This window comes from Gobio gobio, assembly GCF_949357685.1.
Source record: "Gobio gobio genome assembly, chromosome: 9".
NCBI lineage: Eukaryota > Metazoa > Chordata > Actinopteri > Cypriniformes > Gobionidae > Gobio > Gobio gobio.
The window spans coordinates 38,568,337-38,591,221 of NC_137115.1; the positions used below are offsets into that span (position 1 = coordinate 38,568,337).

The following is a 22,885-nucleotide window of genomic DNA, read 5'->3' on the forward strand; positions in this document are numbered from 1 at the left end:
TGCTTTTACGGATCAGATCGCGTGCATAGATCATGTGCATCACAGACTCACCCGCAGCTTCTAGAAAGAGGAGGAGGTTAAACCCCAAAACTACAGTATTTTAGACTTATGATGTAACGGGGGAGTTTTGGACGGCCCTCAGTTTCCACCAATGAAAATATGGGCAAGGTTCAACACCCATTTGGGGGTTCTGTATATATTCGGTCTATGAATCAATCTATGCACATATTTACCTATTTACCTCATTCCCAGCCATTGGAGCGTGATTTTATTTTTATAAAAAGCTGCTTAATAAGGTATTTATGTTACATTTTAAGTTATGTAGGCCTGTGTTGATTTTAAACATAGGCCTATTCGGGTGTTTTAAATATTTATTTTTGGGGGGAAAAATTGCATAATTATTTTAAATAGAAATGAATCATTTATCATAAATAGTTTTTTGCTATTTTAGATTTGTGTCACACACCATTGGTGAATATTAGACAATAGGCTATTACAATTCTGCAGTCATATATTAATCAGATTATTTAGAAAAGTATTTTGTCATATTAGCTATAATTGCCTGCCATCTTTCATAATTGTATGGTGGTGTTTGTCTTATTTCTGTAAGTAGCCTAAAATGATGTCTGTAAATGTCATTATGTCAGTAAATGTCACTACCATCCGATAATGATTTTAAATCGAATTTTTTTTTTTTTAGCAAAACTCTAAAAGCTTTTTTAATACATTTGTAAGGTGTAGCCTAAACCTAAACTAATAAAGTGACTTAAGTACTTTTGCAAATATAGGCTACCATCCGATAATGATTTTTAATCGAATTTTTTTTTATTTTTAGCAAAACTCTAAAAGCTTTTGTAATACATTTGTAAGGTGTAAACCTAAACTAATAAAGTGACTTAAGTACTTTTGCAAATATAGGCTACCATCCGATAATGATTTTATACTGTTGCTATGGTTACCTCAGACGATTTGCTCGCGAGCGATTTACTTTACTAAAACACTCAAAACACTGTTCTGTCCCAACCAGAAACAAGATTATTTTTCTTAGCCCAGCAGATAATTTAGCTTGTTTTAAGCTCACTTCAAAAACTCACTTCATTTAGATTTTTCCACCCAGAAAACAAGAAAATGTTTAATTTTACTTAGCCTATTAAGAATTATTTGATATTTGGATTGGAAAACAATTTAAAAATAGGCAACTAAGTTTTTTTTTTTTTTTTTTTTTGCAGTGTAGCCTAAATAAATATATATTCTAATAATAATAATAACATGAAATAAAATTCAACCCTTTTTGACATCAGTCCGAAACAGTGGCGGTTCTAGACCACGGTAACTATGGGGGCCGGGCAGGGGCCACTTGTGCTTTTAGGGGGCACACGTTAACATTTATCTTAACCAGTAGATAATTAGGTAGTTCACCTGAAAATTCTATCACCATTTACTCACCCCCATGTCGTTCCAAATAGGACTTTCTTATGTTGAACACAATATTAACTTATTTATTTTATTAAACTGTTGTATAAGATCAGTAGGCCTATCGCATTTGCACTCATGCTATTCTGGGTAGAAAAACAGAACTTGTGTGATATTGCACTCGTTACTCATGTTGCTTAGTCTATATCATGATGTAAATGTGAGGGCGTTTTCACACTGGCAGTTTAGTTTGAATAATTGGTAATGTGAAAGTTGTCATGCGGACCCGGGTGAGCTGAGCTCAGGGGAACTGAATTCGAGACTGCCTGAAGGAGATAGTCTGAGCTCGGTTGCGCAAATTGCGCTCGAGCTGTGCTGCGATTCATGGGAATTTGAAAGCAACAAGCTAATACGACTTGCGGGCCAGTGGCGGACCACTGGAGGCAAAGTTGGCGGCCCACCGGCGGCCCGCTGGCATTTTGCTCATCGTTTTCCTAGCGGACCACCGGCGGCAGCCACCACTTTTCCGACAGTGGTCCGCTACCGAGCCGCTGGTTTATAATAAATGTTTTCTGGCCACCCACGGACGATCCACTGGTCATATGATTCACAACTGGGTAATTATAGTTAGATCCAATATAATAATATTTAATGCAATAATGAATCAAAAACAAAGTACACAACTGCTAATAACCATTGTATATGTATTTTTTTGGATAGAGGCAACACAAATGCGTAGCTAAACAAATGGAAATAAACATAAAATAACTATAAACATTATGATAGCCTATTCAAAATATGTACTTTTGTTAATATATATATATATATATATATATATATATATATATATATATATATATATATATATATATATATATATATATATATATATATATATATATATATATATATATATATATATATATATATATATATATATATATATATATATATATATATATAAACAGGATACATAAGACTGTATTATATATTATAAGATAGACTCGGGTGCGCAAGAAAAGTAACCTGCGCATGCATTTTATCATATGACGGTGTATTTAGTTCAATACAACACATGTGTAAGGGATGATAGTGTTGATGATTTACCTTGGATACGAGCGAGAGGGAGCCTGCGGTGTAGAACGCGCTCTGACGCGGACCACAACAAACGTGCCCAGTGTAAAAACGCTCTGAGTCTAAAACTCAAACAGGGGCATTTCTGCCGCATATCTTGAATTTTATGGACATTCTGGCACTGAAATGGTTTGGTTAATGACATTCTAACAATACAGGTTTTGGAACAACACGAGGGTGAGTTACATTAGGTGTTTTTATTTTCTTTTAGGGGGAACTAACCCTTTATTTTATTCCCAGATTATTGAAAGTCTTTTATTTGGCCATGTACTGTATCACTCGATCTGCAGTCTCTACACGTGAAGTAAAATCATTTCAAGTTCATGTATTTATTTGAAAAGTAATGTAGGCCTATCTGTAATATGATCATGCATGCTCAATTTATAAAAGTAAAACTAAACCATTTATTTTACATGTTTTGTAGCCTACCTGTTCTCTGTTAGCAGACTCTTCGCAAAGTTAGCATAGACATCAAAACAAACATCTAATACTCTAAGCAACACTGGACAATTGGATAAAATAATATTATTTCTCGCTATATGTGAACAAGACTGAAATTACATTATTCTGTATCTTTTCTCGGGTATGCCTATCTCTGTCATATTCGCACATGAACGGTTCTTTCATTGCGTTGGTCATAATTTATCTTTGGCTGCATCTTCCTAATTCGGAATATGATCAAAGATTACATATGTGGACGTGTTCGGAGAAATTAGCCATTGAAAAAATATATTTTAACTACCAGTAAATGAACGAAATGACTGAATGGAATTCAAAGTCGTCAAGTCAGTAAAATTAATCTCCAGTAGCTATCACTGCTGCGTAAGGGTGCAGTTACATTCAACACAACGTGTATAAAGAGAGCTTATTTTATCTATAATCAAGAGCGTAGCAACCGCTATAGCCCGCGTTTTACAACTATTTGAGCGAATGCAGACTGAGTGACGAATCATTCATAAACAGACATCACTTGCGCGCCACAGCGAGCAGCCTCCTCATTGCTTCTCTGCATTGGTTATTGGTTATGACACAATAAAGTGCTCTTTTCATCACACACCGCCACAGCAAAAAACGCACATTGCAACCAGTTTCAGAACATTGTTTGGTGCGATGTGATTCCAAATTTACGGGGGCCAGAGGGGGGGCCAGGCTTGTTGACACGGGGGCACCGGCCCCCCTGGCCACCCCCCTAGAACCGCCACTGGTCCGAAACCCATAGGCCAATAACGTAAAATTCGTAAAAATATTTTAGGCTACTCTTTCAATGTCATCTTTTTTCATTCCTTAGGCATCATCTTTCTCAAACGTGCATAGACCAAGAAAATGTCTTTTGTGGTGAAAATGAACGAAGCACAGAACGATTGCTTCCACAGTACGACCGGGAAGTTAAAGGGGAACGGTGTGCATCATGTGAGCGTGCGGACTAATGTGAGTGTTAACCCAGCCAAACTGAAGAGCAACCGGCCGAGATGGAACGTCAGACCCTCAGAGATGTCCAAGAAAACACTCAACCCCATCCGAGCCATAGTGGATGGGATGAAACTCACTCCCAACCCCGAGAAACCCATGATTGCTTTATCTATCGGTGAGTTATATGTCAACTACAAATACATCCATGGTGTGATTTCTATATTCGGTTAATTTAAAACTTTTAACCATATTTTGTCAATATTTCGTTTTTAAAATTGTATTTATTATTTTACCATGCTTTTTGATTTTTATGGCTTTAAATGTTTTGAACCTGCTTTTCCTCCAGGTGACCCTACTGTGTTTGGGAACTTGCCAACAGATGACACTGTTTTGCAAGCAGTGAAAGAGGCCATTGACTCTCACAAATTCAATGGCTATGCTCCCTCAGTTGGTAAGTTTTTTTGTAATTGAATTGCTGATTTTGGTATACAACATTATATTTCCATCATGCTTCATTCTGATAAAAAGATTATTATGCTTTGCGCATAATCTCAGCATTCTGAATAACATTGACAGGTTACCAAAAGAGCAGAGACGCAGTTGCAAACTTCTACAGCTGTCCAGAAGCTCCGCTGGAAGGCAAAGTGCGTCACATCCATCATGATTATTTTGTCATTTAGATGTTTATCAGTACATTTTATTCCAAAATACAGATATTTCATAGCTACAGAATATTTATATAGTTTTCATATAATGTTTTTGTAAATAGATGAAGAGTAAATATTCATGAGTTTTTAATAATATATATATAAATCTGCAGGATGTGATCTTAGCCAGTGGCTGTAGCCAGGCTATAGAGTTGGCCATCAGCGTGTTATGTAACCCAGGGGACAATATCTTAGTTCCACGTCCTGGATTCTCCCTCTATAAGACACTGGCAGTGTCTTTGGGCATCCAAGTGAAGCACTACAATCTGCTGGTGAGTAAATCACACAGACAAAGTCCATCATCAGGTGAACATGTAGTCTGAAAATGTAACGAGAGACTGTTTTAGAAGGACCTTTCTGTCATCGCAACATTCGGGGGAAATATGCAATTTCAGCTCACTGCAAAAAAAAATGCTATTCGTACTTAGAATTTTTGTCTTGTTTCCAGTCCAAATATCAAACAATTCCTAAATCAAGAAGCATTTACTAGACAAGTAAAATGACAATATGTCTTGTTTTCAAAATTAAGTGGGTTTTTGCTTAAACCCAGCAAAATGATCTGACAATAGGGTAAGAAAAATAATCTTGTTTCTGTTTGAAATAAGATACTTTTGCTTGTTTTAAGCAAAAACTCTTAATTTAGAAAACAAGACACTATCTTATGCTATTTTACTTATCTAGTACATCTTGATTTAATAATTTATAGATATTTGGACTGGAAACAAGACAAAAATACTAAGTAAGAAATGCATTTAGTGTACAAACATATGAGATGAGAGGGCGTGAGATGGGGCATGAAATACTATTGGTCGGTTTGTGGAGCAGGATGGGGGAAAATGCTGTGTCATTCCTATATAGTGCACATCTGGGACTGATAAATGAAAACAACATATACGTCACACACACGCACATGCAAATAACACAGAGCGTTCTAGCTCAATAATACCACTGTTGATCTGTAGGCTTTAATGTATACATTATAGATAAATGATTATAATGTTTACTTGAAAAATAAATGATAGATCCTAACACAATTCAGGTAGGAATAATTTTATTTGTTTATATTAAGCAATAGGGATGCATTTTTATTGAATTTAATATAATTTTGATATTCTTTAGTGCTTATATAATTCCTTTTATCCATTTCTATGTTTCTACAATACCTATTGTCAGTAGCGATGACTGTGTCACGCCTAAGATGAGTTTCTTTCTAACGTCAGTTGATCTTTTGATCCTTTAGCCGGAGAAGTCCTGGGAGATTGATCTTCAGCACTTGGAAAGCATGATTGATGACAAAACAGCCTGCCTGATCATCAACAACCCATCCAATCCGTGTGGCTCAGTGTTCTCCAAAGAACACCAGCATAAGATCCTTTCCGGTGAATGCACTGATTTACTCAATCAAATCATATTTGAAGAATGTGCATCTCAGAAAGAAAAATTCCAGGATGTTAATCGTCTAATATTCTGTGTGGCCTAGTGGCGTCAAGATACTGCATCCCTATCCTTGCTGATGAGATCTATGGAGACATGGTGAGCTCACAATGAATACGAAAACACGTGCATGATGATGCATTTCTTAGAACTCTTTATTTTCCAAGCTCTTTCAAGCATCTTTGATGAGGTACTCAAAGGTCAAGTAGACCTAAGATCTTCTCACAGTGGACTTTTATGGAGTTCGCACTCTAAGCTCACATATGACCCCTGTTAAATTACTTGTCTGGCTTACTGGCAAGACACTTTTCCACCATAACAACTTTTAGTACACTCCATTAAAGCATTACTGGCATTACTGTGAAAACCCCATTTGGAACCGTTTTAGTGTACTGCAACTGTAGTGTTGGGTAGCGTGCATTTTCCTGTCCAGCAGTGGAGACCACATCAGCATTGGAGTGATTAGAGTTGTGTGTGGTGAATGGAAGCCTGACAGCATTTTGGGCTTTAGGTCATGAAGGACAGCTGAGGTAGAGCTGGGGGAAACAGGTCCACAACTCACAGTAGTGGCCAAGAGAGACTTTTTGTAATGTGGAGAATGGTGCCTTTTCAGCTTAGTATCAGGATCATCACCTCAATGACTATGCATTTTTCATCGCATGTGTTTGTGGTTAGAACATGCATGAAGATGATGTATTAGAGGCGGTGTAGAAGGTAGACAGAGGAAGGGGAATGTGCTTTTGAGCGCCATCTGGTACAGTACTGAGCACCCCATGTGGCCTCGCTGCCTGGACCCTGTTAAAAACAACAGCAACAAAACATACTTATACGTTTGAGCTTATGTAATACGCAAATTACAGTATCTTAGCCCAGGGGTTTTCAAACTGGGGTCTCCAGGGGTCCTCCAGAAGGTTCTAAGGGGTCCCCAGAAAATTTCAGAGAATAAAAAGACAAAGCAAAAATGGATAAAGTTTCATTTCTAAACGTTTCTCTCATTTCTTGCCGTATACATACTTTCCAGAATTGTATATGTTAGCTTTGTATCTTTAGTGAGTTGTTCTCATTATAGTCCCCTTTATCTTGCTCACTGGGGTTGTAAGGCAGTATTCTTAACGCAGTACGTACGCTGCTTACATACATTTATTCTTAAAGTTGCTTATACAAATAATTTTTAACTGAAAATGTTCTTCTTCATGTTTATACATCCAACATCAAGTATAGCCAATTTAAGTTGGGAAACAATATGTTGTATTTATAATGTCACACTTACTATTTATCAAACAGTTTCAATCTTTTTTAAACATAGATTTTAGGAAGGGGGTCCCTCATATTTGGTGGTCCTTGGCATCATAAAGTTTGAAAACCCCTGTAGCCAATGGGAGATGGGGCGGATCCATCTCCGAGACATAAAGCCATAATCGTAATTAGAGCCATGTGGTCGACCGCAAAACAGCTATAAGGAACTCTCTCTCTCTCTCTCTCTCTCTCTCTCTCTCTCTCTCTCTCTCTCTCTCTCTCTCTCTCTCTCTCACTACCCTTGTAACTTTCTCAAACCCCTTCCTAAACTTGTGTTCTATTGTTCTATGTGGTAACAGCATGCAGAAGATTCTAGAAATATATACTGTTAGATTTACAATGGTCTATAGCCCAAAAGAGTAAAGTATATATATATTTACATTACTGTTCAAAAGTTTGGTGTCTGCAAGATATTTTTTTTAAAGAAATGTATGCATTTGAAACTTCCTGTTCATCGAAGAATCCTAAAACATTTATCATGGTTTTCTACAAACATATTAAAGGGATAGGTCACCCAAAAACGAAAATTTGATGTTTTTCTGCTTACCCCCAGGGCATCCAAGATGTAGGTGTCTTTGTTTCCTCAGTAGAACACAAATGAAGATTTTTAACTCCAACCATTGCCGTCTGTCAGCCGTATAATGCATGTGAATGGGGTCCAATTCTATTAGAGTAAAAAAAAAAAAATGCACAGACAACTTCAAATAAAACCCTGCGGCTCGTGATGACACATTGATGTCTTAAGACACGAAACCGAACGGTATTTATGCTATTATTTCACCTCATATCAGATGAATGTCATCAGCTCTCCAGACCGCCATAACTTCCTGCGAATAAGGTCAAAATACCAGCGCGATCATAGATATATACATAGATGCTTCATTAGTGCCTGCACGGATCGGTCGAATGAGGAATCTACGTATATATATTTCTATGATCGCGCTGGTATTTTGACCTTATTCGCAGGAAGTTATGGCGGTCTGGAGAGCTGATGACATTCGTCTGATATGAGGTGAAATAATATCATAAATACTGTTCGGTTTCTCGCAGAAACCGATCATTTCGTATCTTAAGACATCAATGTGTCGTCACGAGCCGCAGGGTTTAATTTGAAGTTGTCTGTGCATGTTTTTTGAACTCTAATAGAATTGGACCCCATTCACATGTATTATACGACTGACAGACGGCAACGGTTGGAGTTAAAAATATTAATTTGTGTTCTACTGAAGAAACAAAGACACCTACATCTTGGATGCCTTGAAGGGGAAGCAGAAAAACTTTTAGTTTTTGGGTGAACTATCCCTTTAAGTACTGTTCAATATTGATAATAATAAGAAATGTTTTCTTTTGCACCAAATTAGCATATTAGAATGATTTCTGAAGGATCATGTAACTACTGAAGACTGGAGTGATGACACAGTATTACAGTTTTTTTTAATACAAATCTTTTATTACATTTTTAATCAAATAAATGCAGCATTGGTGAGCATAAGAGACTTATTTCAAAAATCTGACTGACACCAAAGTTTTGATAGAATATCATCTACTGTATCTTGCAAATTATAGAGAATGTATATTATATTACAATAATTTTAAGAACAATATTGCTATTTACAATGTTGTAATGAGTTGGCTGAGACATATCTGTCATTCTGCAGGTTTTCTCTGGCTGTGATTTTCGGTCTTTGGCACCTCTCAGCAGCGACGTGCCCATCCTATCCTGTGGAGGTCTGGCCAAGCGCTGGTTGGTGCCTGGCTGGAGGATGGGCTGGATCCTCATCCATGATCGTAACAACATATTTGGAACTGGAGTAAGTATTAGCCTTTCACCTGAAATAGATAATGAAATACACACACACAAAATACCAATAATGCTTATGCTCACTCTAGATTCGAGAGGGTCTTGTGAAACTAAGCCAACGCATTTTAGGACCCTGTACTGTGGTTCAGGGAGCATTAGAGACCATTTTGAATGACACGCCACCAGAGTTCTACCAAAGCACAATCAGTTTCCTCAAGGTGAGAATAGTAGAGCTTCAGAGAGAAAAGCTAGATTCGGCATCTGACTCTCACAATAACACGCTTTTTTATGATTCTCTTCAGTCAAACTCTGAGATATGTTTCTCAGAGTTGTCCACTGTTCCCGGGCTGAATCCAGTGATGCCATCAGGAGCCATGTACATTATGGTGAGTGTAATTTCCTGCATAATACACAAGGCTGCTTGAAGTTAAGAGTGGATGAAAATGAAGCATCATTGTTTATAAACTTAAACTAAAGGGATTTAATCAAAAGTTAAAATTCTGTTATCATTTACTCAACTTTATCATTTTCCGGCTTCAAAATAACACACACACACACACACACACACACACACAAATGTAATTAAAGTGGTACTGAAATATAAAAAGTGACATGTGACGGCCAAGTACTCAGAATTTGTCCTCTGCATTTAACACATTCAAGTGCAAACACACACACACTGCAAACCGTGAACACACACACCAAACAGTGGACAGCCATTTTGCTGTGGCGGCCAGGGAGTGATTGGGGGTTAGGTGCCTTGCTCAGGGGCATCTCCTGTCAAGGGCCTTTCCTGCCAAGATTGAAAATCGAACCCGCAACCTTCGGCTTATCATTCTGACTATCTAACCATTAGGCCACGACTGCCCCACAAAGTTAAGTTAACCTTCCTCTCTAATGAAGTCATGATAAAGTAGCGAGAGATCATTTCTTCTGTATTTTGATGCACATCCGAGTGATTATCGAACAAGATGCATCGGTTGTTGATTGGATGGAGGCATGTCTGAATGCAAGAAAATGGCCGGGGTTTAAGCAGACTAAATGATTGGAGAAATCCGGCTGGTCCAAACAAATAAAAAGAAAGAGAAATGAAATCCATGTAATCATTCACAATAAGATCAATAACACGCATTTAGAAAATGAAGTTGGGTGAATGTTTATTTGATGCAGACTGTAAACTTTGTGCCCGGATCACGTCAATGAGTTGAACTTGTTGACCGGGTCCGTTTGATTCATAAACAGATCATTCAGACTGGTTTTGTGGGCTGGATTGACAGATTCGATGAAAAGATCAGACTCAAAATAATGATTCATCTTCTGCAATTTGTTTTAATACTTCAGTGGTGCTTAAAATAATGTAAATAATGTCAGAACTTTCATTTTGGGGTTAACTATCCCTTTAAATGGCCTGATAGACACTCAATCATACTTGGCACATTTGCTCATCGGGACGACCATATTAAGAAGTGAGCATGTTTGCAAAGAGTGCAAAGTAGCAAGTTAGCAGGAGGTTAAATGTTTTTTTATGCTGGCTCATTCTCAGGTGGGGATCGAGATGGAACATTTCCCAGAATTCCAGAATGATGTGGAGTTCACTGAACGGCTGGTCACTGAGCAATCTGTGTTCTGTTTGCCCGCTACGGTGAATTATTCATCCCCCAATCTTACCTTTTTTCATTTTAATTTATCGTCTGAACAAAGCTTGATTCCACCCTTTTTGTATTTAAATCATGACACCCATGTTGTTTCTCTCTGCAGGCCTTTGAATATCCAGATTTCTTCCGAATTGTAGTAACAGTCCCAGAGGAGATGATGATTGAGGCATGCATTCGGATCAGAGAATTCTGCTCACGTCACTACCGACCCCGCAGCCAAGACAGCCATGAACTGGACCAGTGAAAAAAAGAGACAGAGAACAAAAGGTCAGAAGAGGATAAGAAAGGTCAAAAGAATAAAGAATAAGCTGGTGTCCAAAGGTGCAAAATGAATGAAATTGTTAAAAGAGAGGACACAATTATGTGTATTACATGTGACAATTGAATATTTTTCTTTTGAAGAAACCCAAATATCTATGCAAGCAACATATTTATAGATTTTTTTTATATGTGCTAGTAATACATAGGGTAGGGGTGGGTGGTTTGGGGGTTATTGTATGAATATTGTTCCATCATTATAAAATATTGTAGTCTCTTTTCTTACACTGTAACAGACATTGTGGTTTGGGAAGCCTTGTGACCAAACCATAAAGTAATTTCGTGTGTAACCTGCATGATGTGAAGTATTTATCCTATATGTGATGTTTTAGGAATAGAACAGTTTGTAGTGCATATGTTTAATTTGCATGCTCAACCACTCTGAGAGTCCAAATGACATATATATGGCACTTATAATGTTTTTTAGATTTTTGTTTTCAATTGTTACACCTCAACAATTATGTAAATAAAATTGTATCTTATGAGTTCTTTAAAGAGCAAAATTTGTATTGTCTTATTGATGCAAAGTGTGGAAAACTCAGCCAGCGGTTCAACGTACCCCACCATGAGGCACTGAAGTTAAGTTAAAGTTTTTAAGTAAAAACAAAAATATCAGTGTAGTATTACACAACTGGTTTGGTTTTTCATATTTTAAACATTGTAGAAAAGATATGCCAAGAAATTATAAGAGGAAGACTAACAGACTCAAAGGGTGGAAAATCCATCAGAGCTGTGGGAAAGAAAAAAAATATTGACAGGTCAGCCGTACGTAGAAATATTAGAAAGAAGGAGGGAAAGTAAATGAAAACCTTAGGGTACAGTGGAACAGCAGAGGCAAAGAGGGTCTTCACAGAGCAGGTATAGAAGGAGCTTGTAGACCATATTAAGAAGCTGGTTGACCAGTGGCCTTACCCCCAAAAAATGCTGTGAACCTGCATTGGAATTGGCAGACAGAAACAACATCCCTGTCCTCGACTGGAACGAGAAGGGTTTAGCAGGTAGGTTGATGGCATTCCTGAGTATGAGTAGCGAATCAGACATCACAGATCTGTTGGTTGGTGACTGTTATAGTTAACTTTAATCATCCCAGCGCAAACCCCTAAAAAGGCGAGTCCTTGAAAATGGCAGCGGCTTGTAGGCCTATGCAAGCATTATGTGTTCAGCCTATAGTCAAGCACGTTTGAATCGAATATGTACAGTATGTGTGCATATGTGTTTTTATCATAGACTGTAGATTTTTATCTGTGCAGAGGGGGAAGGTACAGTCTAGTTGACAAGGTCTCTGCCGACAGTTCAGGGCTGCGTTGTGGTGGTCATGTCCAGGCGCAGATCCACCATCTGATCTGGATTCGACAGACTACAGTAAGCCTCGGGATAAACAGAGAGACTACATTTACATTATGCATTTTGGCAGACGCTTTTATCCAAAGCGACTTACATTGCATTCAAGGTACACATTTTTACATTTTGTCAGTTCTTGCTTTCCCTGGGAATCGAACCCATGACCTTGGCGTTGCTAGCGCCATGCCAACGAGTACATCAGGTGTTATGGGAAGTGTTCCCGGTTCCGGCAGACCTAGTTAATGCAGCCTAACAATCAATTGATTTGAATAATAGAAATTGATAATGTTCTATTTGTATGCCATAGTAAAGAGATGTGTTTTTTAAACTGACAGAGTATGTCTGCTTCCTGAACAATGCTAGGAAGACTGTTTCAAAGTTTAGGTGCTAAATAGGAAAATGATCGACCGCCAGCAGTTGATTTTGATTCTAGGCATTATCAACTGGCCAGAATTTTAAAACCGGAATAGACGTGATGGAGTACAATGCGTTAAGAGCTCATGTACTGGGGAGCTAAACCATTTAGTGCTTTGTAAGTAATAAGCAAGATTTTAAAATACGATTTTTAATAGGGAGCCAATGCAGTGTTGACAGAACTGGGCTAATATGGTCATACTTATTGGTTCTAGAAAGAATTCTAGCTGCTGCGTTTTGGAGAAGCTGCAGTTTATTTACTAAGCGAGCAGGGCAACCACCCAGTAGAGCATTACAATAATCTACACTTGAGGACAAGTACGCATTAACTAACTGTTCAGCATTTTGCACTGAAAGCATGTGCCGTAATTTAGATATATTTTTAAGATGGAAAAATGCAGTTTTACAGATGCTAGAAATGTGGCTTTCAAAAGAAAGATTGGTATCAAAGAGCACACCCAGGGGCCTCATTTATAAACGTTGCGTACGCACAAAAGAAGGCGTACGCCACTCTCTACGCAATAATTGGTATTTATAAAAAGCAAACTTGACGGGAAAATGTGCGGTCCTTCACGCAAGCTCTGACCCAGGCGTACGCACAAAAATGGGTGAAATGAGAAATGGTGACACCGTCGGCAGATGGAAGAAACACGTGAAAGTGTGTGAAACTGTTGACCGTTGTGTAAAAGAAATGGCAATACTGCCTCTCATAAATAACATGAAGACTTCACAAAGCAAGTATTACAATTAACAGCCTACACGAACACCCGTTTGATCGATCTGCAGTGTAAAACAAACAAAATCAAAACGAAAAAAAATAATAATATTGGCATGTTATACAATTCATCCTCATAAATAATATGGTAAACAGAACGAAATAATGTACAAAACTGATATTCTCGTCAATGTGTCCGTCTGGCGGAGCAGATATAGATGCAATTAGATAGACAGATAGATAATTAGGGAGATATATAGATAAATAGATAGATAGATGTATTAATTGTCCACTGGGGAAAGTTGTTTTCATAGTAAAGATTTCTTCATCAGCTACGGAATCATGGTATTCATGCAAATGCCTTTAGTTTGTTTTATTTTAGATACAATAACATATGACGTATGTCTCAGCCATTCAGAAAGCTGCAAGAAATTACATTTGCACTGAACTATTTCCCATTTCCACGCAGAGAATAGGGATAGGGATTAATAGGGATTCCCCAATAATTGCCGCCAGTCTCTCATCAAGAGGGGTCAGCTCCGGTGTCCCCTTTCCCCCATCCGTGGCAGACACACTCTGGCGATGGAGCGCTAGACGCTTTTTTGCCTCGACTTTGATGTCCGACCATTTCTTTTTTTTTTTTCGGCCACGGTCCGAGGTTGTGAGGCTACAGCATTTAGGCGTCTGCAACCTTTTGCCACTCAGGTGCCTTTTTGGCATTAGTAATGCCCACACTGTGTCACTCCAAAACATATTTTTCTCCTCTTTTCCACCTCGCCAACGATAATTTCTACTTCACATTGAGTGAAGTTACGTTTTTTTGATTTCCTCTCTGTATTTGCCATGATTTCGCAATCGATGAATATTAACTTGTGGGCGTTTCACGGACTATTTATGGGCAACTATGGGCGTGACATGAAGCCGCAAAAGCTGCGCTACATTTAGAATTGATTGTGATTTATTAAGGGAAAACTGCGTAGGATGTGCGTGCGCACGGTTTTATAAATCCGAATATTTCTGTGGGTACGCACGTCCTACGTTTCGTCCGTACGCCACTTCTGACGCAAATCCTACGCAAAGTTTTATAAATGAGGCCCCTGGTTCCTCACTGACGACGAGGACTTGACAGAGCAGCCATCAAGTGTTAGACAGTATTCTATGTTACTACGTGCAGAAGTTTTTTGTCCAATAATTAAAAATTCAGATTTTTCAGAATTAAGTTTTAGGAAATTACTAGTCATCCAATTTTTTATATCAGCTATGCATTCCGTCAATCTTGTGAATTCTTGGTAAGTTTCGCCAGGGCGCAAAGAAATATAGAGCTGAGTATTGTCAGCATAGCAATGAAAACTAACGCCATGCTTCCTAATGATATTTCCCAAGGGAGCATGTACAGGGAGAAAAGCAACGGTCCGCGCACTGAGCCTTGCGGTAATGCTCACAAAGTGAGCGCAAGATTTCTAAGAAGAATCCGGGGGAGCACTGTCAATGAGAAACCCACTTTTGCATTCAAGGAAAATGATGTGGCTTTTTGCCCACAAAGTGATGTGCTGAAGAAGCTATAAAACTCAAAAGCCTGGGGAAACTGCAAGAAGGGAGCAACACTTCATTTTTCCTTGCAACTTTGATGTTTTTTTTAATGTTGTTTACCTTAAAAGTTATATGTAAAATTACATTTAAAGTTCAATTTAAGGAAAGTGTGATTCTGTATTTTCAGGTTTAAACTTAAAAAAAAGTCAGTGTGTCAGTTTACCCCCACGTCAAGTTGAGCCTCAAGACCACTTATTTTTAAGAAGCCACATTTTCACGGCCCTTAGTTGCATTCTTATCATTTAATTTGACAGGAGACATCCTGAAATAAAGTTTGATGTTTTCATTTGACTATTGTCTCATTTTTCCATGCATAGAGGATAACACAAGTAAACATAGGCTCAGCTTACCCCACTCTCCCCCCTACTACACAAATAGATGTGAGGAGGTGGATTTTTGAAAAGGGTACAAAGGGACTTCTTTTTTTTTAACCACTTCTGACACACAAGATGTGAAAATCAGGTGGATTTGAAAGAAAACGCTGTATGCTTGACAAAGCTGTTAAAGGTCCCATGGCATGGCATTTTTCTATTATTTTATAGTGTTTCCTGAGGTGTACTTATATTGTTAGTATGATTTTTTCATCATAAAATGTCATAATTTAGAAATAAAAGGCATTTTGTCTATACTGCTGTTTGCCCTGTGGCTGACTGCCCTGTTTCAAGAGGCGTGTCTGCTGTGAGACTTCAGTAAAAACCCCCACTGTTGTGATTGGCTGACATCTTTGCATTTGAAATGAGGGGGCGTGGTTTAACGAGGTCTACGAGGCACGAGCTGCTGCCAGAGAGACGGATGGATCTGAGTTCACTTCTCGTCAGTTCTCTCAGCATGTCTCAGTTCAGGGTGAACTGTTGTAGTTACTAGAATATACTTCAGGTTATTAGTTTATTTCTAGTCGGAGGGGCTGTCACTCATGTCAGAAAGTTAGTAACTTTAGTAAATTATGGATCAGCGCTGACTCGAGACGCAAACCGTTTAGAACGATTCAGTCCGATTTGGTAAACTGGTTCGGTTCACTAAAAAGAACCGATTCAAAAGAATGATTCGTTCGCGAACCGGACATCACGGAGACGGAGCGATTGCTAATAAAGTTATTTATAGTAACTACTGAGTTGTGAGAGCGCTGTCTGTCAGCGCGAGTTTGTGTTTGTATCTGAGAGTTCTGAATAAACACGAGTCCCAGTCACGCCGAGTCCGTCTTCATCATTATTCTACCAACTTTGTAACACATGCAATGTACCATTACAGCGAGATGAATGAGTTAGTAAGTTTGATTAAAGCATTATTTCTAGATATGTTCCAATCATATGAAAAGCGTCAGTGACGCGCATTGAGTAACTTACACAGCGCAAACAAAGACACAGCAGCAGTAATCGAATGTAATTCAGTTTATTGTGGGGAAAGCTGGCTAGCCTAGCCGGATACCCTCACGCTTACCCCCCTTCTGCTTAATCTCACGCCGCGTTTGGTTCCTCCGCTGTGGGCCAGATGCAGTACTGGGGGTCGGGGATGTTGAAGGCCGAGCTTCGGCGTGCGTGAGGTTTATCTCTAAAGATGTGGCTCTGCCGATGTTAAGCAGAAACTCCCGACTGTATGCACATTTAAGAACAGATAGACGCGACGAGGACGTACAAAAACACTGACTCACAAGATAGAAAACACGAAAACACCGTTCTGTCGGGAGAGAGAGAAGCCGCAGTGTGTGCACGAATAATAAATAATTAGCTACACATAAGAAATCACTGATCACAGATCAGAAGGAACTGAAAAAAGACTTCTGTTTTCATTTGTACATCCAAACACTGAGAAACTGCCAGCATTCACTCGTTCACAACCCATGATCTCTGGAGCGTTTGCATGGGCGTGCCAGATTCTCTGGGTGGAGGAAAGGGAGGTAACCGTTCCTGCTTGGACGTCAAACCAGGAGACTTCAGGATTGGCTCGTCTGGGCTGTCATTTTCTCAAAGGCAGAGAAAGACAGCCAGAACTCGGTTTTACACCGATCAACATTTCTATCCACTTGGGGACAATATTCAGGCTACGGGAACTCATATTAATGTTGAAATACCTCATAAAATGAAAATTTCATGCCATGGGACCTTTAAGGTTTCTTACACAAATCAAAATCTACTGCAGGACTGATTTAGGCAGTTTTAAAATGCTTTTGTGTGTCAGTGTGCTGCCCTCGAGTGTTTGATGTATGAATTGCAGAACACAAAGCTTTGCTCTTTAAAAAAAAAAAAAATACATTTCCATACCTTGTTAAAAGGTAATTAAAGGTGAAAGGTGAACACTTTTTTTGACATTTTAATTTAGCTGTATCGACTTTGACATCTTTGCACACACAAACACACACATCACATGCATGTAACATTAACATTAATGATGTTGATGTTAGGTTTCGGTATCCTTGTGGGGACTATCCACAGACGTGTTTTTATACTGTACAAACTATTTTCTCTATCCCTTACCCACTACAGAAAACGTTTAGCATTTTTACATTTTCAAATAAGCCCAATTTAGTATGTTTATTAATCCATTTCTCCTCGTGGGGACCGCTGCTGGACCCCACAATGTAGGTGATGTCAGGTTCTACTATACTATGTTGACATTTGGTCCTCACAAAGTAGGTTAAACAAGTACACACACACACACACACACATCTCGAGGAAGTAACACAGTGTCACATGAGCTCTGAAGGTCACCTTCACAACTGTGCCAACAGCCTGTAGTTTCAGGAAACATACATACAGGAACAATAGTGGTAAATTATCTGCACTCACATGCACATACACCCTGACACACTCCTTGTCAAGTTCAATGATTAACTGCAAAGATAAAGAGAAGGCAGGTCTGCTTAAGCTGCAAAGAGGAAGATATGAGCTAGAAATATAGAGACAGGAAAAGGACAGGAAAGACAAGTCAGTCCACTACTGCTATTCATTGCACTTACATGGAGGAGAGAGCTGGACAACCGAGAAAGATTGAACTAAATGATGGCACATGGATGCCACTACTGGGACTTGGAACATGGAAGCCAGAGGTAGCATTCCATTTCTACAATGGCCTCATACTAACCACATATACATACATATATAGGTTAAATTCAGATCAATCTGAAAAGACTTTGTAACATTTAAATGACTCTCAGATAAACATTCGGATTTACCTGAATAGGGGTAGGGGACATTATAGGGGCTAGTCACTTTGGGAAGTTATGTTGAAAAGTACAAGAACTACAACTTGCACAAATGCTAGCTGTAATTTTTTTATGTTGGTTTCAATGATTTTAATGATAATAATATACAATAATAATAATTCTATTAAATGACAGGTGACAATAACATGCCCCACCTCCCATATATGTGTGTGTAAATATATGTGCGCGTGTGTTATTATTGATATATATATATATATATATATATATATATAAAATATTTTTACTTGTTTTAATTTTGTGATTTCTGTTTCTTAATACATTACCAACATGCATTGCACTCTTTCAGGACCAAAGGACAGCCATCTTGTAATTTTTTAAAAGTGTAATGATGGCATAATCTTATGCAACAGAAACTAGCAATGCTTTAATGTTTTACAACATGGTGAACAGACCACTGGCCCAGATATGTGTCAAAGGGCAGCTGAGGCAGCGATCGCTGCTGGATATCGGCATATAGATACAGCCTACAGCTACGGGAGTGAGACAGAGGTGGGGAAGGCCATCCAGTCCAAGATACAGCAGGGCATCATCAGACGCCAAGACATGTTCATAGTCAGTAAAGTGAGTTCGAGTTATGTTGGTGATCTAAGGTGAAATTGATGTAGACACATTCAAAAGGAACATCAAACATGCAACAATGATGCCTCTCTTTTCCAGCTGTGGGGTACTCACCATGCTACTGAAGACATTCCAGTTTGCTTAAATAAATCTTTACATGACCTTCAGCTAGACTACCTGGACCTGTACCTAGTGCACTTTCCAGTAGGGCTAAAGGTAATACAAGGATCAGTGACCTCAAAATTCTTTGGAAAAGTCCAACTTAAAAATAATTTAAATAATTTTGATTAATTTAATAAACGTGAATTATTTATGTAAATAAATAAATAGATAGATAAAATAAATGTCATTAATCCATTTAAGTGCCCATATAGCCTCCTTTTACTTCTCTGCATAAATAACAATATCAACATAAATCTTATTAGCCTTAGTTTGCTTGCTAGTGTTCAGTTTCTTAGTTATATATATATAAAAAAAGCACCAGTTACTGTTTTTAATCTACAAATGAAATGTATTTCTTGTAGGCCTATTCAAGTTACAGTATACTAATTGTTTGCTTTATATTAACTTACAGAAAGTTGGCGATGAGCTTTTTCCAGAAAGGGATGGAAAGGTTCTCACAACTGACATAGACTATGTTGATGTCTGGAAGGTAATAGCTAACACTCAACATGTATATGTTGCTAATGATGTCAAGGTCTTTAAAAGTGTGTTGCCGTCTGTTTCAGGGAATGGAAGCTCTAAAAGCCACAGGAAAGGTGAAAAGTATCGGTGTGTCTAACTTCACAATCGAGCAACTAGAGAGATTGCTACATGTAGCCAAAATCCCACCTGCTGTTAATCAGGTGCATCATATTGTTTACCAAGTTGTAGACATTAGGTTTGGGTTCACGCCATGTCACATGGCATTCTACTTGGAGATGTTCGTGTCCTCAGGCTCGGACGCAAAATTATGCTTTTATATGGCAACACTATCAAGTTCAACACAAAAAGAATCTGCTGTAGTCATGTCAGCTTCACGTGGTACACGTGCGTCGGACTCGGAGCTTACAAGTTATAATTACGAGTTTTAAGAGGACCTGGACGCTTTTTACAAGTAGGAATTCCGACCTGGTGTGAAATGAGATATATTCAGTCTATATCATAGAGGTCTATATAAGATAATTGATGTTAACAACATTGTAAATAGCTATTTGTGTATCTACAGGTAGAGCTCCATCCTTACCTGGTTCAGTCTGAATTGATTGACTACTGTAAGTCTAAGAACATTGCTTTAACAGCACACAGTCCATTTGGCTCACCTGGGAGACCTTTAGAATTGTAAGTTTAAACTATGTAAGAGTACAAAGACATTTTCAAAATAAATAAGCTTCAAATCTCATCAAAACCGCGTGAGAAAGTTGGGAATGACAGATGAGTTCACTAAAAAAACTTTTCTCATGGGTTATATAACCTAAACGTCAGATGATATTTTATACAATTTTTTTTTTTCATTTCCTTACCTCTGCAGCCAAACAGGAGATACAGATCCCATGACATTACTGGAAGATTCTGTTGTCGGGGATATTGCCAAGAAGCACAGACGGACCACTGCACAGGTCCTACCTTTCTATGATTACAATTATCATATTATATCGCATCACATCGTATCATTATCCACTTTTCTCTTTTTGTGTTTTAATGTTGGATCCGATTGTCCTGCAGGTTCTGTTGAGGTATCACGTTCAGCAAAACATTGTAGTGATCCCGAAGAGCATGAAACCCCACCACATTTTGGAGAACACAAAGGTAAACGTCCGAATATTCCATTTATTCCAATATTACATAACATTAATTATCCTAATGTCAGCTGTTACCTTAAAGGGATAGTTCACTCAAAAACGAAAATGTGATGTTTTTCTGCTTACCCCTAAGGCATCCAAGATGTAGGTGTCTTCGTTTCTTCAGTAGAACACAAATGAAGATTTTTAACTTCAACCGTTGCTGTGTATCACTCATATAATGCTTGTCAATGGGGTCTAATTCTATAAGAGTAAAAAAAACATGGACAGACAACTTCAAATTAAACCCGCGGCTCGTGACGACACATTGATGTCTTAAGACACGAAACGATCGGTTTCTGAGAGAAACCGAACGGTATGTATGCAATTAATTTCACCTCATATCAGACGAATGTCATCAGCTCTCCAGATTGCCATCACTTCCTGTCAGTGAGGTCAAATAGCAGCTGGGTCATAGATATATACATAGATTCCTCATTGGTGCCTGCGTGGATCGTTCGAATGAGAAATCTACGTATACATTTCTATGACCCGGCTGCTATTTGTCCTCACTGACAGGATGTGATGGCAGTCTGGAGAGCTGAAGCATTCGTCTGAGGTGAAATTAATTGCATAAATACCGTTCGGTTTCTCTCAGAAACTGATCGTTTCATGTCTTAAGACATCAATGTGTCGTCACGAGCCGTGGGGTTTAATTTGAAGTTGTCTGTCCATGTTTTTTTTACTCTTATAGAATTAGACCCCATTGACAAGCATTATATGAGTAACACACAGCAACGGTTGGAGTTAAAAATCTTCATTTGTGTTCTACTCAAGAAACAAAGACACTTACATCTTGAATGCCTTAGGGGTAAGCAGAAAAACATCAAATTTTCGTATTTGGGTGAACTATCCCTTTAAGCTTTCATCCAAGCAAAATATTAAGTTACAAACAGTAGACCTAATAAAAATTTCTTGTACATTTTCCAGTCACATTTTGATCAAACTGCGGGTATTTTTAAATACTGTAAAACAATTTACTATTATAACTATTATCGCTATGTGTCTGAGTGCAGATCTTTGATTTCACTCTGGATGAAGAGGACATGACTGCTCTAAGGTCTCTGAATCGAGGCTGGAGGGCCTGCATCATTACTCAGTAAGAAAATTTGGTATTCAATTCTTAAGAAAATAGTATGTAAAAAGCACATGCAACTGTAAACACTTCCAACAGTAGCTGCGCAGTAGTGTAAGTTTAAAAAATAACAACTTTTATTTTGCATTTAAGCAATTTTGTATGAAAATGTCTTAATTTATGAAAGAATTGAAGATGTTAAAAATGCAGCTAATATTCCTTACAAACGATTATTTTGGAAATGCAAGGTCATATTAAATGAATTGCATTGTGGGATGCAATATGGTATGCAGTTACCGTAGCATACTGCATTTTGTCAAATAGTAGATAATGTGGGTGTTTTGTTCATACAGAGAATTCACAAAATGTGAACTGTATACTTACTAAATACTGTAAAAACAAACATAGCTAGCGATCAGTTAACTGGATGGTGTTGTTGCTCCTCAGATTGGAACCACATCCCTTCTACCCCTTCAAGTGAAATGCTGTTAGTCTTGGCTAGAGAAAAATGACCAAGGACTTCTGGAGGTTGGAGTGAAGAAGATACTGTTTTTGATTGTTAGGTTCAGGTATTCATATGTGCATAGATAAACTACGACATTTCAAGGCAATGGAATAAAATGTTTTTGAAAAGCACTCACAGGTGTCATTACTGTAACTTCATTAGGTTAAAGACATACACTACTGTTTAAAAGTTTGGGGCCGGTAAGATTTTTTAATATATTTTTGATAGAAGTCTCTTATGCTCACCAAAGCTGCAATCATTTGATCTAAAATGCTGTAAAAACAGTAATATTGTGGTTATTACTATTCAAAAGAATAGTTTTCTATTTTAATATATTCTAAAATGTAATGTAATTTGGCAAAGGTAAATTTCAGCATTCTTCAATGCGTCACATGATCCTTCAGAAATCATTCTGATATGCCGATTTGATGATAATTTCTATTAACAATGTTGAAAACAGTCATGCCGCTTAATACATT

The 22,885-nt window shown here is 38.1% G+C and overlaps 2 protein-coding genes across 3 annotated transcripts; both read left to right on the plus strand.

Moving 5' to 3' along the window:
* The first annotated feature begins 175 nt into the window (after positions 1-175).
* Positions 176-11,668, plus strand: tat (tyrosine aminotransferase). Its single transcript, XM_079825330.1, has 12 exons — positions 176-296; positions 3,836-4,132; positions 4,304-4,408; positions 4,534-4,601; positions 4,778-4,936; positions 5,905-6,043; positions 6,145-6,197; positions 9,053-9,205; positions 9,285-9,413; positions 9,498-9,581; positions 10,739-10,837; positions 10,954-11,668. The coding sequence occupies exons 2-12, from the start codon at positions 3,871-3,873 to the stop codon at positions 11,092-11,094; spliced, it is 1,392 nt and encodes a 463-aa protein (XP_079681456.1). The 5' UTR covers positions 176-296; positions 3,836-3,870; the 3' UTR covers positions 11,095-11,668.
* A 6,347-nt stretch (positions 11,669-18,015) lies between these two features.
* LOC307131475 (aldose reductase-related protein 2) lies at positions 18,016-22,530 on the plus strand. Of its 2 annotated transcripts, XM_079825143.1 has the most exons (10): positions 18,016-18,271; positions 18,839-19,009; positions 19,106-19,222; positions 19,581-19,658; positions 19,735-19,851; positions 20,214-20,326; positions 20,517-20,604; positions 20,711-20,794; positions 21,843-21,925; positions 22,349-22,530. In XM_079825143.1, the coding sequence occupies exons 1-10, from the start codon at positions 18,182-18,184 to the stop codon at positions 22,380-22,382; spliced, it is 975 nt and encodes a 324-aa protein (XP_079681269.1). In that variant the 5' UTR covers positions 18,016-18,181; the 3' UTR covers positions 22,383-22,530. The 2 variants fall into 2 exon arrangements, with proteins under 2 accessions (XP_079681269.1, XP_079681270.1); XM_079825144.1 differs by lacking the exon at positions 19,735-19,851 and having other exon boundaries at positions 18,046-18,271.
* The last annotated feature ends 355 nt before the right edge of the window (positions 22,531-22,885 follow it).

Excerpts from the sequence above, each read along its gene's own strand:
- tat (XM_079825330.1), top strand. The coding sequence starts at position 3,871 with ATGTCTTTTGTGGTGAAAATGAACGAAGCACAGAACGATTGCTTCCAC. Across the intron at positions 6,044-6,144 it reads CCAGCATAAGATCCTTTCCG|TGGCGTCAAGATACTGCATC; the intron begins GTGAATGCACTG and ends TGTGTGGCCTAG. Across the intron at positions 9,206-9,284 it reads ACAACATATTTGGAACTGGA|ATTCGAGAGGGTCTTGTGAA; the intron begins GTAAGTATTAGC and ends TGCTCACTCTAG.
- LOC307131475 (XM_079825143.1), top strand. The coding sequence starts at position 18,182 with ATGGAGGAGAGAGCTGGACAACCGAGAAAGATTGAACTAAATGATGGC. Across the intron at positions 19,010-19,105 it reads ACATGTTCATAGTCAGTAAA|CTGTGGGGTACTCACCATGC; the intron begins GTGAGTTCGAGT and ends TCTCTTTTCCAG. Across the intron at positions 20,327-20,516 it reads CCTGGGAGACCTTTAGAATT|CCAAACAGGAGATACAGATC; the intron begins GTAAGTTTAAAC and ends TTACCTCTGCAG.